The sequence below is a fragment of the Coffea eugenioides genome, chromosome 1 (genome assembly GCF_003713205.1).
Source record: "Coffea eugenioides isolate CCC68of chromosome 1, Ceug_1.0, whole genome shotgun sequence".
In the NCBI taxonomy this organism is placed as follows: domain Eukaryota; kingdom Viridiplantae; phylum Streptophyta; class Magnoliopsida; order Gentianales; family Rubiaceae; genus Coffea; species Coffea eugenioides.
In genome coordinates this window covers 47026485-47040988 of record NC_040035.1, presented here as the reverse complement: position 1 = coordinate 47040988, position 14504 = coordinate 47026485, and the positions used below count along the sequence as shown (strand labels likewise).

The 14504-nt window shown below is 38.9% G+C and overlaps 2 protein-coding genes across 7 annotated transcripts; one reads left to right on the top strand and one right to left on the bottom strand.

Annotated features, from left to right (window-relative positions):
• The first annotated feature begins 342 nt into the window (after window positions 1–342).
• LOC113760348 (histone-lysine N-methyltransferase EZA1) lies at window positions 343–10388 on the top strand. 6 transcript variants are annotated; one of them, XM_027303083.1, is made up of 18 exons: window positions 343–662; window positions 1760–1867; window positions 2065–2339; window positions 2971–3132; window positions 4382–4466; window positions 4612–4767; window positions 4845–4892; window positions 4967–5038; window positions 5496–5613; window positions 5746–6157; window positions 6697–6853; window positions 7647–7867; window positions 8239–8370; window positions 8884–8971; window positions 9072–9119; window positions 9201–9329; window positions 9681–9758; window positions 9840–10388. In XM_027303083.1, the coding sequence occupies exons 1-18, from the start codon at window positions 621–623 to the stop codon at window positions 10074–10076; spliced, it is 2568 nt and encodes an 855-aa protein (XP_027158884.1). In that variant the 5' UTR covers window positions 343–620; the 3' UTR covers window positions 10077–10388. The 6 variants fall into 6 exon arrangements, with proteins under 6 accessions (XP_027158884.1, XP_027158805.1, XP_027159034.1 ...); XM_027303004.1 differs by having other exon boundaries at window positions 5728–6157; window positions 6697–6850; XM_027303233.1 differs by having other exon boundaries at window positions 344–662; window positions 5728–6157; window positions 6697–6850; window positions 9824–10388.
• Window positions 10389–10640: 252 nt separating this feature from the next.
• Window positions 10641–13475, bottom strand: LOC113760703 (protein trichome birefringence-like 6). Its single transcript, XM_027303421.1, has 5 exons — window positions 12288–13475; window positions 11828–12020; window positions 11528–11718; window positions 11215–11373; window positions 10641–11122 (listed from the first exon to the last, which is right to left on the bottom strand). The coding sequence occupies exons 1-5, from the start codon at window positions 13088–13090 to the stop codon at window positions 10798–10800; spliced, it is 1671 nt and encodes a 556-aa protein (XP_027159222.1). The 5' UTR covers window positions 13091–13475; the 3' UTR covers window positions 10641–10797.
• Window positions 13476–14504: the final 1029 nt, after the last annotated feature.

Below are 14504 nucleotides of genomic sequence, written 5' to 3'. Positions count from 1 at the left end.
TCTTAATAAATAATAAAATATTAGATATATATATAATTCTATTATTAAAATAAAAATATATATAATCGAACCATTTCACAAACAACAAATAAAATATCTTTGAATTCGAATATAAATTCGAATTCGACTTGATCAGTTGAAACTCAACGTTGACCGACTCAAACTGCATCTGAGTATGGCCAGAGCAAGGGATGGGGACCCACCCAGGAGGCCCTTGAAATCGAGACCGTCGATCTCAAGAAATTGTCACTCCTAAGGAGTTGAACCTGAAGCCACCTGTACCCGTTCTACGCAAGTATTAGTACATAGCGGACCAGAAGTAGCGTAGACCGCGAAGCAGTGGATATTCCCGCGGCGAAAAAATCAGCGTTAATTGTCACGTCACGGCGTACTAAAAGCGCAGTGACCACTGAGCAGCACTCCCTTGTTCTCACATCACAGCAGTTAATGATGATGTACTTTAGCTTCCTCCTCCACCACCACCGCCGCCGCCGCCGCCGCTGCGACCACCACGGCCACTGAATACACTTGTAAAACACCATCCCTCTCTGGCCAGGTTAAGGAAATTTGGCTTTTTCGACGGCTCAAATTCATACCACAACCATCCTCCACAACTACTCATGGTCTCCAAGTCAACAGATTCTGCTTCTAATAAATCCAAAGTAAACACCACCTCTTTCCTTTCCTCTCCTTGTTAAGTTTTTTTTTTTGCCCCTTAAATTCCATGAATTTTTTCGACTCATAAACACGGCTACAAAAAGTCGGTTACCTGAGATTTTGTTTAACTAAACCAGGAAAACAAGCGAATTCATGATAATGTTTCTTGTGCTTTCCTGAAGTATGATCAGTAAACATTTGATTATGGTGTTGAAAACCTTTTGTCCATTTCTTTGGCTTTGGAATTCGCTAATTTATCCAAAAAAAAAAGAAAAAGAAAAGAAGAGCAGGGAAGGGAGATGTTCAATCTGGTCTTGATTTTTTGTGTTTGAGCGGGTAGGTAATTTCTTTAGCTGTTAGTACATGCTATCGGAGAGAGAGGGGGAAGGTTGCGCAGGCAGGCGATCACACTAGTGTTTGTTTAAATGGACATCTGATTTCAGGGCAGAGCCCAGAAATTGGGTGCAGACTGCAGAGACAGGGATATGCTAGTGCCACTACACACTACCGCGCACGTTTTGGTTCAGTTATATTTGAAAAAAAAAGAGAAGAGATTACTATAATAAAGGGTTCAGTTTGGCGGGTTTTTCAAAGTTAAAATTGAGTTTTGGTTCCATTCACTTAATAGTTTATCCAACGACAGAGAGAGAGAGAGAGTGTGTGTGTGTGTGTGAGAGAGGAAAAAGGAAAATATGAATAGTAATAAAAAGAAGTGGGGGAAAAAAAAAGTTCCTCCGTTATAGTAGTACTACTAGTATTTTAAAAAACTTTTAAACATGTACACAAAAAATGCGTAGTGCCTGGTTAACCATATCTCGTGGATCTCCATGCTTTAGTTTTTGTTTGTTTCTTTCCATCTGGAAATTGATTTCTAGCGGAGAAATGATTTGCACGTAGTAATCATGGTCGTTTCGACTGAAACTGATAGACCACGAGCAGCAAGAATTCTATGGTTAAAGCCCATTCAAAATTGTCCTGTGGCAGCCAGATGCATTATCTTTTCTTCGTTTTTGGATATAACCCAACAACATCCAGTGATTTACGCCATTTGCAATTGGTTTGAAATACGATACTGACTCTGTTGTCTTTCTCCCACCCGCAGAAACTCAATGGAGGAGGAGGACAAACAAGTGATATGTTGGGGACCTTATCTATCAGGATAAATCAACTGAAAAAGCAGATTCAAGCTGAAAGTGCTGCTTCAGTTAAAGTAAATCCCATTCAAATCTTTACCCGCCCCTACTCTCTCTCTGGTTGTTTTCTTGTAGTACTATTGACACACTAGTTCTGACAAATTTCCCCCACTCACTGCTAAAATTACGTACTATACTATACGTGTAGCGTTCACACATTCTTTCCACTTTCTCATATATGTAGTAGTAGAAGTAAACATTCCCCATTACACAGGACAAAGTCGAGGACAATAAAAAGAATTTGGAAACTCACGTTTCCAAGCTTATTGAATTGGCTTCATCACGGCAAGATGTTTCGATTTCAAACCAACAAGCTCTTGGTGATATGCTTTTAGCTAGAATTGAAAATCCCCTGTGCAAAGTTAATGGACTTGCTCAAGGGTGGGAAAGAGATTCTTTTAATGCTGAAGAAGCTCTATCCTCAACAACTGCAAAGCTTCCTCTTATGGAGAACATACCACCCTATACTACTTGGATTTTCCTGGACAAGTATGCCCTTCTATTGTATTATCCTGTCCTAACTCTCTCTCTCTCTCTCTCACACACACACTTTTAACCTTTTTTAAACTTTGAGGTATTGTACTTTTATGTTTCTTGCCTTTGTTCCGTGCATTCTGCATTGACACTCTGAGGTACACTGTCTAATTGTTATAATAAAGGCACAGTTCTTGGAAAGATGTTGCATTGCATTCTGCTATTAACTCAAGCTAGTTGAGACTTGCTGACAGACAACTCTGTCGCTTTATCTGAAGCACATTGCTATTGCATGCGGCTGCTTGAATTTTGAGACAGAATAGCAATGACATATACCGTATCTTGGGCTGGGAACTGAAGGCATTACACAGGAATTACCAGCTGTAACTATGTAAGCATGTGGTGTTATGACAGGAGGAACATGGATGATGCCTTCCTTTACGATCCTTCAGAGATTCACTTTCTTCCTATGAAACTATCTCCCTCTGCAAGTTTGGGGTTTCAGTAAATCAAATTATCATGTTGCATTTAGCATTTGCTTGAGCATTACCTCTGCCTTTTATGTACTCATTTTATCTTCTGTTCTTCTCTGGAAGGAAGATTTGATTTGCTCTTTTATGTCTCTGACTTTCTTTGCACAGCACAGAAATCAGAGGATGGCTGAAGACCAATCAGTGGTTGGGAGGAGACGAATATACTATGATCCACATGGTAGTGAAGCACTGATATGCAGTGATAGTGAGGAAGAGATGGTAGCACCTGAGGAAGAGAAACATGAGTTTTCTGAGTCTGAGGACCGTATTTTATGGTAAACATGTTGCATTCATTTGTGTTAGAATTAAAAAACAAAAAAGGGCGGTTTTTTTTCTTGCAATTCCTCCAAAGAAAGGTGGTTCCACAGTATAATGACAGACATTCTGGATTTTCTTCTTCTATGAGTTCCTTTTTCGTTTTTATTTCCTTTTGTATTTACCTTTTTTTTGCTTTTGATATTTATTTATTAATTTTTGAGAAGGGGGGAGGGTTGAGGGTTATGCTGTTCAGGGGTGAATTAAACAATTTTCACTCATTTTATACTCTAATTCGGGTTTAGGACACATTATCGATTCTGATGAATATGATAAAAAGCCCCTTGCCTGAAGGGATAGCGAGGCAAAAGTGGGAAGTTGTAGGAGTGGAGGAAGAGAAATATTGGGGGCAGCGGGTATTTATCTTGTTTAGTAGTGTAACACCCGAAACCAGTAAAAGAGAAAAATATCAGTTGGACATTTTGTCTGGAAATGTATCTAACTGCTACTTTTTGGGTGTGCGTAGGGAGAAGGGGAAGTAACCCCGGACCCCGCCGGGGGCTGGGGGGATGATATTATACTTGTTGACTAATCATCTACTTTTTCTTCTGTTGTATTCTGATTCTATTGCTTATTTAGGAGATCTCATTTGAATTAGTTTTTCTGATGATTATAGTGCTTGAGAAGCATATCAGTCCTCTCTCTCTCTCTCTCTGCAACTCTCTAGAAAGAGAACAGTGATGATATCATTTTTTTTGTTTTTGTTTTTGGGTGAGATTGTGTTTGAATGAGTGTTTCTGAATATTACAGTACTTGAGAACCATATCCATCCTCTCTCTCTCTTTCTCTTCCCCTCTTCACTTTCTCTCTGCACACCTCTCTAGAGAGAGAACATTGATGACATCATTTTCTTTTTTTGAAAATTGTACAACAGGAGTACTCAAGGTTGCAACATTTTTGTTTAATCTTATCATTAAATTTCTTGAACTGCATTCTTTGTTCTGTTTCTTTAAGTTGTGTTCTTTATGTTGTTCATTTCAACGCTTGATTTTTTATTAAAAAAAAATCTTGAATTTAACCAGCTCCAGTAGTGACGTATATGGAAGTAAGCACACACTTAATTGTACATATTATTCTAATTTGTGTAGTAGTAGCAAAAAATTGGATGAATCTGTGGACTTATATTAGGGTATTTACTCCTGCTCTATTTGCTAGCCCACACAAACATGGCTAACTACTAGTACATTATCCATGTCTTCAATCTTGTAGGATGACTTTTACAGAATATGGCTTAGATGAAGAGGTACTCAAGATCTTGATCCAATTTGTTGGAGGCACCACCTCAGAAATCCAGGTAATTCAGTTGGTTTACATGTGGTTAATGGGTTTTCCCTTTGATGCTTTGTGGTTGAAAACACATTTGAGTTGTTTAAAATAATTGTTGTTCTGCAACATGATTTTCACGTTGATTCCTTTGTAAACCTGTTATATGAATGCAGGAGCGCTGTAATATGCTCAATGAAGAAAATCAAGCCAGACTGAATAAAAACCTATTGGGTTCTGAGAAAACTGAATCTGAAGACAGTGCATTTTTGGGAAAACGTCTTAGTGCTGCTTTGGACTCATTTGATAATCTTTTCTGTCGCCGTTGCCTGGTATGTGTGATGGTAAACGATTGGATCAATTGCATGTGATGAGAATTACTGATATATATTCATAATTGTTTATTCAGGTTTTTGATTGCCGTTTGCATGGTTGTTCACAAATTCTAATTAACTCTGTAAGAAACTCTTACTAAACTCTACCTATAAGTTTCTTTACTGTGTAATAGCTAAAAAGCCATTCCCTGACCAGAGCGAAAAGCAGTCTTATTCATCTGACTCTGAAGATGAAAGGAGACCTTGTAGTGAAAACTGCTGCCTTCAGGTATGGCTTTCCTGTCGGCTTTTGATCTTTTATTTTTGCTGAAAATAGATAGGGCTATTTTCTTGAATTGTAGTGAGGAAGGCTAAATAATGCAGGAAACTGACACAGAAAATGCTCAACAGTGAAATATAGATAGGATTTATACTCCAATGTAATTTAACAACCAGAACTAGCGAAGGAATTTTATACATACATACAATATTTAAACATTTTGATCACATATATGCTGGATATGAGGGACTCTGGCCAAACTCACGTTAAAGGAAAACTGTCATGTTATGTGCAGAAATGAGCAACCGAGAGCGAATTTGCTTCCAGTTTTTTCTGATGATTTATTTGCTTTAATTTTATTAATCCTCTTTAAACCATTACTTTTGTCAGCATAATCATCAGTCCTGTCTCTTTCTAACTTAGTCTTTTACGTTTGCCATGAAAATTTCCAATTAATCTCCTGTAGTTAAGAGTTGTTGAAAACCTTCCACAAGGTATGGAAGGTAGTTCCTTCCATGTTTGTGAAAGTAAAACTTCAGCAGAGGATGGCGGTACCCTTCTCGGTCAGCATGCTTCAGAGACAGGTAAAGATTGGAAATGTGTCATTGAATGAGACATACGGAGTTTTTCATTTTATTTCCTCCATTGTCTGGTACTTAAAAATTTTTTTTTTTTTGGCTATCATTATTTTGACCAAGGCTGTATGCTCAAAATAGAGCACAATCATGAAACTCCTGGGAAGCGCAAGGTATTGGAGCCTCTAAACACAGTGGTAGAACTGGCCTCTGACAACCTTCTGGGATCTTCAAGTAAGAAACTGAAGTCAGCAGCTCAGGGTACAGTTAGCATGGCTGTTGATGAGAGTGTGCTTCTGGATCAAAATCTTTCCGTCATAAGCAAGGACCAGGAATTCAGTGGAGCTGATGAAAATCAAACCATCAATGATGCTAGTAAAAACTTTGGTTGTCTTACTAATAATTCTGGAGATAAAGTCGGGCAAGATGAAAGAAGTGAGGTTCATGAAATGTGCATACTTGAGCAGACATCGAATTTGAAGAATATTTCTGACTGGAAACCTCTTGAAAAAGAATTATTCTTCAAGGGAATAGAAATTTTTGGCAGAAACAGGTATGCCAATCCGCATTTGGATTTATTCGTGCTTGGTAACTTTGTCAATATATTGTTTAAATTTGAAACTACTGGCAAAGTTTATTGTTAATCAGCTTCTGCATTTGAATTAACAAGTTTATCTGCGTGATAATATTTCAGCTTGCCCCAATTAAATGTTTATTACTATTGTACATTATGCTTGTGCTGGGAAAATTTCTGTGTAACTGATTAACGTACATATTCACATGATGTATATGAGAAAAGAGCAGCTTGAAAGAATGCTTCATAAAGTTGTTGAATTTGGAAGTGGATGCATGAGATATCATAAAGTAATTGTTTTGGAAAATGCCCTCAGAATCATGGAATGCTAAATGCACTTGCATAAAATAATTATTTCATGCAAGGTAATTGACCATGCCGTTTAAACACAGCCGTAAACATGTGCTTTAATCTGGCACATATGCTTCTTGAGACTGGTGATCTTTAGTTGTGTTTGGTATAACAATGAGTCAGAGAGATAAATACTCATTGACTAAAATAGCACTTGCTTTTCGCAGCTGCCTCATAGCTCGGAACTTACTTCCTGGCCTGAAGACTTGTGTCGAGGTATCCAGTTTCATGAAAGATGCTGGGGCAGCAACATCTCATGGAACTGCAGCTTTCCCAAACACTGTTTCAGCTGATAATGGGAGAGGCGATGTAGATCACATGGTTGTGAGTATATTTTCTCTTTGTTAAACCTCCCTCATCCCCCCTCCCTCCCCACGAAATATAAAATACAAAAAGAAAGAGCAGACACACTTCCATAGCCTGCTGTTAAAGGCATCACATGGCTCTGGTTTCTACATTTAATTGTTTGTGGACATGATCTTTGAGATATTTGGTAGTCAACTAAGATCATTATTAGTCTTTTTAAGTGGAAAAATAAAATCATTTTGTGTTTTGGAAGATAGTTGTTAGTATTGGTTGGGGTTAATAATTAGATGCTTTGTAGCTGTCTAGTCTTCAGAGATAATAATCTTCTAAAAAAACTTCTATGCTCTTCTTACTTGATTCTCATAGACATAAAAGGCGATTGAATTGCTTTGAGTCATCCCCTGTTATTTGAGTCAATGGAGGCATAGAGGGTTAGTGGAGTGCAAAACCAGAAGTTTGCCACCACTGTGTACTTTTCCTGTTGGCTGTCCTTTTTTGTCACATCTTGCTCATTTGGATGACATGCTAGTTTTCACTGGTGGGAAGCTTAGCGCTTTTAAATGCATTTTATGAGAATTTTGTCAATATATGAGGCAGCTTCTGGTAAGATAATTAATGCATCAAATAGTAGTTTTTGATTTTCAGTTCATCTTTGCCTGCCAGGAGAGATATTATGTCACAATTTACGAAGTTTATTCACGAAAAACTAGAATGTGATTTTACTTCATGCATTAGTAGAAACTGAATTGACTGCACACATCACTCATCACTCCTCCAGCAACATTTGATCATCTTAACATTTTTATGATAGGAGGCTGAGATGCCAGCAAGATCACGTTTATTTCGTAAAAGAGGTCGAACAAGGAAGCTTAAATATTCTTGGAAATCTGCTGGCCATCCATCAATCTGGAGAAGAATTGTTGATGATAAAAACCAGTCCTGCAAACAGTATACTCCTTGTGGATGCCAGCCGATATGTGGAAAGCAATGCCCATGTTTACAAAATGGGACTTGTTGTGAAAAATACTGTGGGTTCGTTCCTTTTCTTTTCTTTCTGGCGTGGTTACATGCTTGAGTAAGGAAAGTGCAAGAAGCTGCATCCTGTTCGTATAAAATCCTTAAAGTATGTCTATTGGTATGAAGATGGTGGGGTGACAGTGAGTCATCTTTGGACCCCCTATAATAAGCAGGACAATCCTTTAGTTGTTGATATGTCTTGGTCCAGGTTTCTGGTGTGTATTGGCCCCTTAGACCTGCCCTGCTCCTCATTGAACCTGAACGCAAAATTATAATAAGCAATATCAAAAAGATTTGCAGGATTTGTGTGCTAGCTAAGAACCTGGAAATTTGAATTTGATCAAAGATCTAAACCTTGAGGATGGCTAATAATGTTCCTACTTTAGGTGCTCCAAAAGCTGCAAAAACCGATTCAGGGGATGCCACTGTGCAAAAAGTCAATGCCGAAGCCGACAATGCCCATGCTTTGCTGCTGGACGGGAATGTGACCCTGATGTTTGCCGCAATTGCTGGGTTAGGTAATAGCTTGCACTTCCATAAAGACGTAAAATGTACGCGCTACTTTTGTCTGTGTGTGGGCACAAACTTGGTTGTTCCTGTATGAGTCCCTCGAATTTGATTAAAGGACTCTGACTAGTTAAAAATTCTGTTGTTGTATGGATTTCTGATATTATTTGTTTTTGAGCAGCATAAAAATAATTGAGTTGGGGTCAGAAACAGGAAGTTGTGTAGTGAGCTGGATTCATGTTGACAAGAATGAACTTACCTGGATTACAAGAAAAGCTATGCATGGGAGTAAAGAGTGGGGGAAATGAGGAATTTTTTAATAAAATTACTAGTCAAGTGACTTACTTTAGTGCATCTTTCCTTCTTTTGCTTTCAGTTTTCTCTTCCATCATCTTCTTGGCTCTGGAAACAGTTTGAGATTTAAATATTCGTTCTCTATGGAATGCCTCTGAACTAAGAACCACCTTGTCTAGACGTCTCTCTTTATTAAGCGTTTAAAATGACTTGGTGTGCTGTCCGTGCAGTTGTGGTGATGATTCATTGGGTGAGCCACCTAGACAAGGAGATGGTCAATGTGGCAACATGAGGCTTCTCCTAAGGCAGCAGCAAAGGGTGACCAGTTTCATGAGTTTCAATTGTAAACTTATTTTTGTAGAATGGAAGCTGCAAATTTGTTGACATATATGTGATAGAACTTTTTGGTTCCATACAGATTCTCTTAGCAAAATCTGATGTTGCAGGATGGGGAGCATTCCTCAAGGTACCAAATTAATCTTTTTTATCATTACAATAGGATTTATAAGTTTTTTTTTTTAAAGTGAAATGGATATTCCTGTTTTAGAATCCTGTCAACAAGAATGATTACCTGGGAGAATACACTGGTGAACTGATCTCTCATCGAGAAGCTGATAAGCGTGGAAAAATCTATGATCGTGCTAATTCGTCATTCCTTTTCGACTTGAATGATCAGGCAAGACATGAGTTACTTGTTAAGAGGTCAAACGGTTCTGCATTAATAACTAATGACGTGGGCTTAAGATTCTATTGGACTTGTTATTAATACACATCATTTGTAGGAATTGTGAATCTATTCCCATGAACTGTTATTTAGATGTATGGATTCCTATCATTCAAGTAACATCAGTCCTTCAGTTCAGTCTTTCTAAGTTAGGTTTTATTTGTTTTTTCTTCTTCTTGTTATTGTTATGGAGTGTTTTGGAGTAAATATGTTTCAAGTATCCTATCCCAAAAGAGCAAACATCTCAATAAAGATATTTTTGTTCAAGGCAAAATCTCACAGCTGCTTTTTCCATTTGTCTAGTATGTACTAGATGCATATCGCAAGGGAGACAAGCTGAAGTTTGCAAACCACTCTGCAAATCCTAACTGCTATGCAAAGGTATAAGGCTTATTGTTCGTCTATTTGGACCACAACATGTTGATTAAGCTTAAAGGTGTCTACAGGTAATATTGGTTGCAGGTGACCATCGAGTTGGCATCTTTGCTAATCAGCACATTGGAGCTAGCGAGGAGCTATTCTATGATTACCGTTATGGTCCTGATCAAGCACCTATATGGGCTCGCAAACCGGAGGGTTCAAAAGGAGATGATTCACCAGTACCTCAAGGACGAGCAAAGAAACACCAATCCAACTGAGAGACTTGGCTCTTCAAGCTGTATGCTTGTCTATAAATATTTCATGTGCTTTTGCGCATAAGGCTATTCAATAGAAAATGACTTGTTTCTCATGATGTAATTAGTATTGTACAGTTAAAGAGGATTATTTGAGGGATAAGGTCTGGTGATAAAATGGGCGATTTGTGATGAGAGACAGGTGAGTACCAGATCTGATAATGCTTGTTGCATAGGCATAATTTATAGTGTCATAGTCATCTTTAGAACTTTTGGAGAATGTATGAGCTAATGGGCTCGTTTTTTCTCCTTTAGATTTTATCTGATTAATTTGGAATATCATCAAGATGCCTCTTTTCCTCTAGTCGAAAAAAGAAAGGCATTTTTTCTTTTTAGATGTATTATTGTTATTGGACGGGTAAGTTGGAACTTGGAAGTGCCTTGGCTGTTTTAAGCATTTCGTTGCGAAAGGGGACTCTGATGCCATGTTTGGCTGGTGACGCAATGTCGTTTGCATTTTGTTTTCTACCTGAATTCTGGAGTACATGTGAAACGAAGCATCGAAGATGAAGCAAAATAATTCAATCAGTATTTAGGATTGAAAGGACAAAAAATGTTGCATCAAGGTTGGTTGGAGGAACGAGGTATGAACTTCTGAGCGAGACATTTCAAAAGTTCCATCAGTGCAAATGGGCTTTGTTAAAATTGAATGTACCTTTTTGACAAGAAACGCACTATACATTTGTGTTTGAGGTAAAAGCATGCAGCTGCAGCCTTCACTCTCGTTCTTTCAGACGACACACTATTTACTCTGCGTGGCTGTTCGTGACATCAAATAGCAAATGGTAATACAACAACTCGTTCCAAGAGTCTGGGACCCCTGGTAGACACCAGTGGCTGCAATCCTGAATGCCTGAAAAGCTGCCCTTCTCTGATGGTCTTCCGAATACAGATGGATGGCCATCTATCCGATAGCTAGACAACCCACTAATATTCAGAAAGGTCACAGGGGTTTTCATCCGCCTTATGACCTCCTCTACGAGGCCATTTATCGCAGGGCTCGTGCCGAAAGTGGCGTTGGTAGGTTCAGAAGCTTCTTTGCAGTGGCCACCAGCATTCCATTGACCTCCACTGCTCGATTAAGCAACACATTTAGAGAAACTGATACGAGTTGTAAGATGCAGAAAGGACATATTTTGCGGGCAACATGCCGGGAAACGAACCTGAAATGCGAAGGCGCTGAACTTCTAAAGAAAACTCGCGTCTTGCGTGGATTGACAAATTTATCGACCCAAGATGCCCAAGTCGCCAGAGCTCTTCTCAAGGCTACTGAAACTTCAAGACGGGGGTGAATTTGGTCACCTTCCTGGTAGTAGTTGACCCTATATATGACAAGGAATGAATTGGTTATAGACGGTGGACAACAGACAGACCTTAGAGATTGCAGTGACAGATTTGGTTTCAGTACAATGCAGTAATCTCTCACGGACTGAAATGATGATGATGGTTTGGGAAGCAGTGGAAGCTGCGCCTTACCCTGCTTTCGTCTTATGGTGGCTCCACCAATGGGCAGTGTTGAAGACCAGAATATCAGCACCTCTCCACTTTGAAGAGCCTTTGTCAATTGTGTCGATACGCAAGGTCTGCACCCGTTTCTTGCCGATTCTTGCCTTGCTCTCGTGAACTAAAAAATGGGTCGCGTAGAATTCAACTGTACACTTGTATTCCTGCAAGAAGGAAGACTCAGGAAAACATTATGGACCATTTTGGATAGCGTAGCTACTCGCCGCAGGGCAAGCAAACGAAGAAGGGAGAAACAGTCTCGTTTGAAGTTACCGCGAACTTGAAACGGTAATCTCCCTTGGATTTCGTGATTTTTCGCCCTCTGGTCTCGTAAACCTTCTTCGGATCCTTGATAGCTCCCATTAACAAACATAGCATGGATTCCCACTGATTTCTGTTCAAAGAATCGCCAACAAAAACCAGCCTCTTTCCTCTAATCAATTCCAGCATCTTGCTTGCATTAAACCTAGTAGCATATACTACTAGTTAGCAGTAGCAGTCATCATGAGTAACCACAAGCTACTATTTTTTTCTTTCTTTCTTCTAAAATCTCTCTCTCTCTCTCTCCACACACACACACACACACACACACACACACACATATATACATATATATATATGGTATTTGACGAAGTAAAAGCTTTTCTAGGTGAGCAAGCATCTTTGTCTTTTTTTTTTTTTAATATCTCTCTTTCTCTCTCCGACAAAATGAAGGCTGGCCTTTGGCCTTTACCTGGGAATGTTGCAAGCTTGAGGCTGCCACCTCCATTTCATGTAATCTCTATCCAACCTTCCGTTAGTCTCACAATTAAAGCCTTCGTCAATGAAGGGACAAGTAGTATTTCGATACAAGGGATAACTTTGGTCAAATACCCACATCCCATTGGTAACATCACATGTTAGCTCACTCCCACTACTTCTACTCACTCTGCTGTTTTCGTGCATTGGATTTATCCCGCTCAAAAGTTTTACCTCGTGATTATCAGGAACATGCCCGCTGTTGTTGTATAATTTGGCCCTCAAATCTTGACTGGGCAACGCTGACGTCGGATGCAGGGGACTCCCAGATGTATTTCCTGGTTTTCTAGGCACAATATTCTTGTTGGGAGCAAGTGCTGAGAATTTTGTATCCGAGGCGGTAGTAGTACTAGTAGTATTGGATCTATGGATGCCGTTGAAACTAGTAGTACCTACTTGTATTTGGATTTCATTAGCTGCTGTTGTTGCTGTACTCGGATCACTTGCATCGTCGGAAGCCGAAGTGTCCACGTTTCCACCTGTCGGGAAGAAATTGATGCTTTTTGCTGAAAGATCTCCCTGGTAAACATGAGGATCTAGAGTTTTCGAGACCACAGGAACTGGTAGGAAGCGACCGGAACTCTGCAGAGGAGTCTGGTTGAAGGGGAGATGAAGAGGAGGGGTCTGTTGGCGTTGAAATGGAGGGGTAGCTTTGAGAACCCAAATGGAAAAGACGGCGAGAAAGGTTAAAGAGGAAGAGATTGTGAGAGGAAACACCAGAAATCTAGCGGGCTTCATCGAAAGACCTCTCTGCTTCTCCACTGTAGTGGGTACTAATCATTGCAAGTTTAATTAGGAAATACAGTAGTAGAATATATACTACAGGTTAAATGGTTTGGATTACAGCACTGCAGAGAATCAGTAGTCAAACTAGATTTGGTACCGTTAATAGGGAAAGAAGGACATTGCGGTGTGCGGTTGCTCTTTCAATACACTACTACTACTTGTCGCTGCAGAAAAGAAAAGAAGCTCTAAGCATTGAAATATTAATGCGATGGGATAGAAAACTCAAACTGATAAAAGTGCAAGAGAGAGCAAAGCAGATCGTGGTGCTGGGGGGAGCGGTTAAAGCAGGCAAGCGGAGCAGAGGCAGGCAAAACTCAGACGCGGGTATCGACGATTTACCGTCTAAAACAATACTAATATTCTATTGTGAGTCTATATGTATAACAATTACGTGTTTGTCATAAAATTTTACAAATAATTCACGTAGAATTATAAGTATGTTTTGTTTGGATAGGTGTTTATTTGGATGATTTATTTGAAATAATTACTGTAATATTTTTTATGATATGATATATGTGAGATAAAAAGGTGATTGAAATTTGTGAAACAAATTATTTTATCTGAAATCATACCAATCCAAACAAACCATTAATACTTTATTTCGAATTGTTGTTATTGATGATCGTTCGTGTCCCAAATCCGTCACAACTCAAGATTCACAGGTATTTTAAAAAAATAAAAATAAACCCAGTGAACTTTTAGGAACAGTTGCTTCCTCAACCGATCTTGCTCCTCCTCCCATCGATTTTAAATTGGAACCGATGACTTGGGATCGGGACCATGTTTATTATTACCACCGTACTAGTGTAGAAAAGGAAAGAAAGGAGTATGATTGCGCAACGGATCTTCTGTCCCACACTCTGTGCCATTCTCTGTCTCACTTTTTATTATATTGCTATTTCTCCTTCATAAACATCATGTTTTAGTTCTTTTTTGTTTCCTTATAATCCAATAACTATTAATTCAGTAATACACAAAATTCAACAAACTCAAAAATTCAAAATACATAAAAAATGAAATTTTTTATGCATTTTCTGCTGTATTTTTAATTTTATATTATATATTGCTTTTTTGAAACTGTTGTATTTATTTTTTATTGAATTAATAGTTATTGAATCATAAGGAAACAAAAAAGAACTAAAACATGATGTTTAAAAAGTGGGACCGAGAATGATACAGAGTGTGGGACAGAAGATCCGTTGCGGTATGATTGGTGGTGGGACCGATGCGCTTGGATGGATCCCGTTCCCGTCTTCTTCTCTTCTCTTTGTTTTGTCTGTGTCTTGCTAAGGTTCTCCTTCCATGCATCTGATTTGCTGCTCTCCCTCTCTTGGTTGAAGTATCGTCACTCTCTCAAAGCAAATGT

Bases quoted from the DNA above. Each gene is read 5' to 3' on its own strand.
- LOC113760348 (XM_027302929.1), top strand. From the start codon at position 621: ATGGTCTCCAAGTCAACAGATTCTGCTTCTAATAAATCCAAA. The intron at 4,467-4,611 runs GTAATTCAGTTG...ATATGAATGCAG, and splicing joins GCACCACCTCAGAAATCCAG to GAGCGCTGTAATATGCTCAA. The intron at 9,759-9,839 runs GTATAAGGCTTA...TATTGGTTGCAG, and splicing joins ATCCTAACTGCTATGCAAAG to GTGACCATCGAGTTGGCATC.
- LOC113760703 (XM_027303421.1), bottom strand. From the start codon at position 13,090: ATGAAGCCCGCTAGATTTCTGGTGTTTCCTCTCACAATCTCTTCCTCT. The intron at 12,021-12,287 runs GTAAAGGCCAAA...ATATGCTACTAG, and splicing joins CAAGCTTGCAACATTCCCAG to GTTTAATGCAAGCAAGATGC. The intron at 11,123-11,214 runs GTTCGTTTCCCG...TTAATCGAGCAG, and splicing joins TCAGCGCCTTCGCATTTCAG to TGGAGGTCAATGGAATGCTG.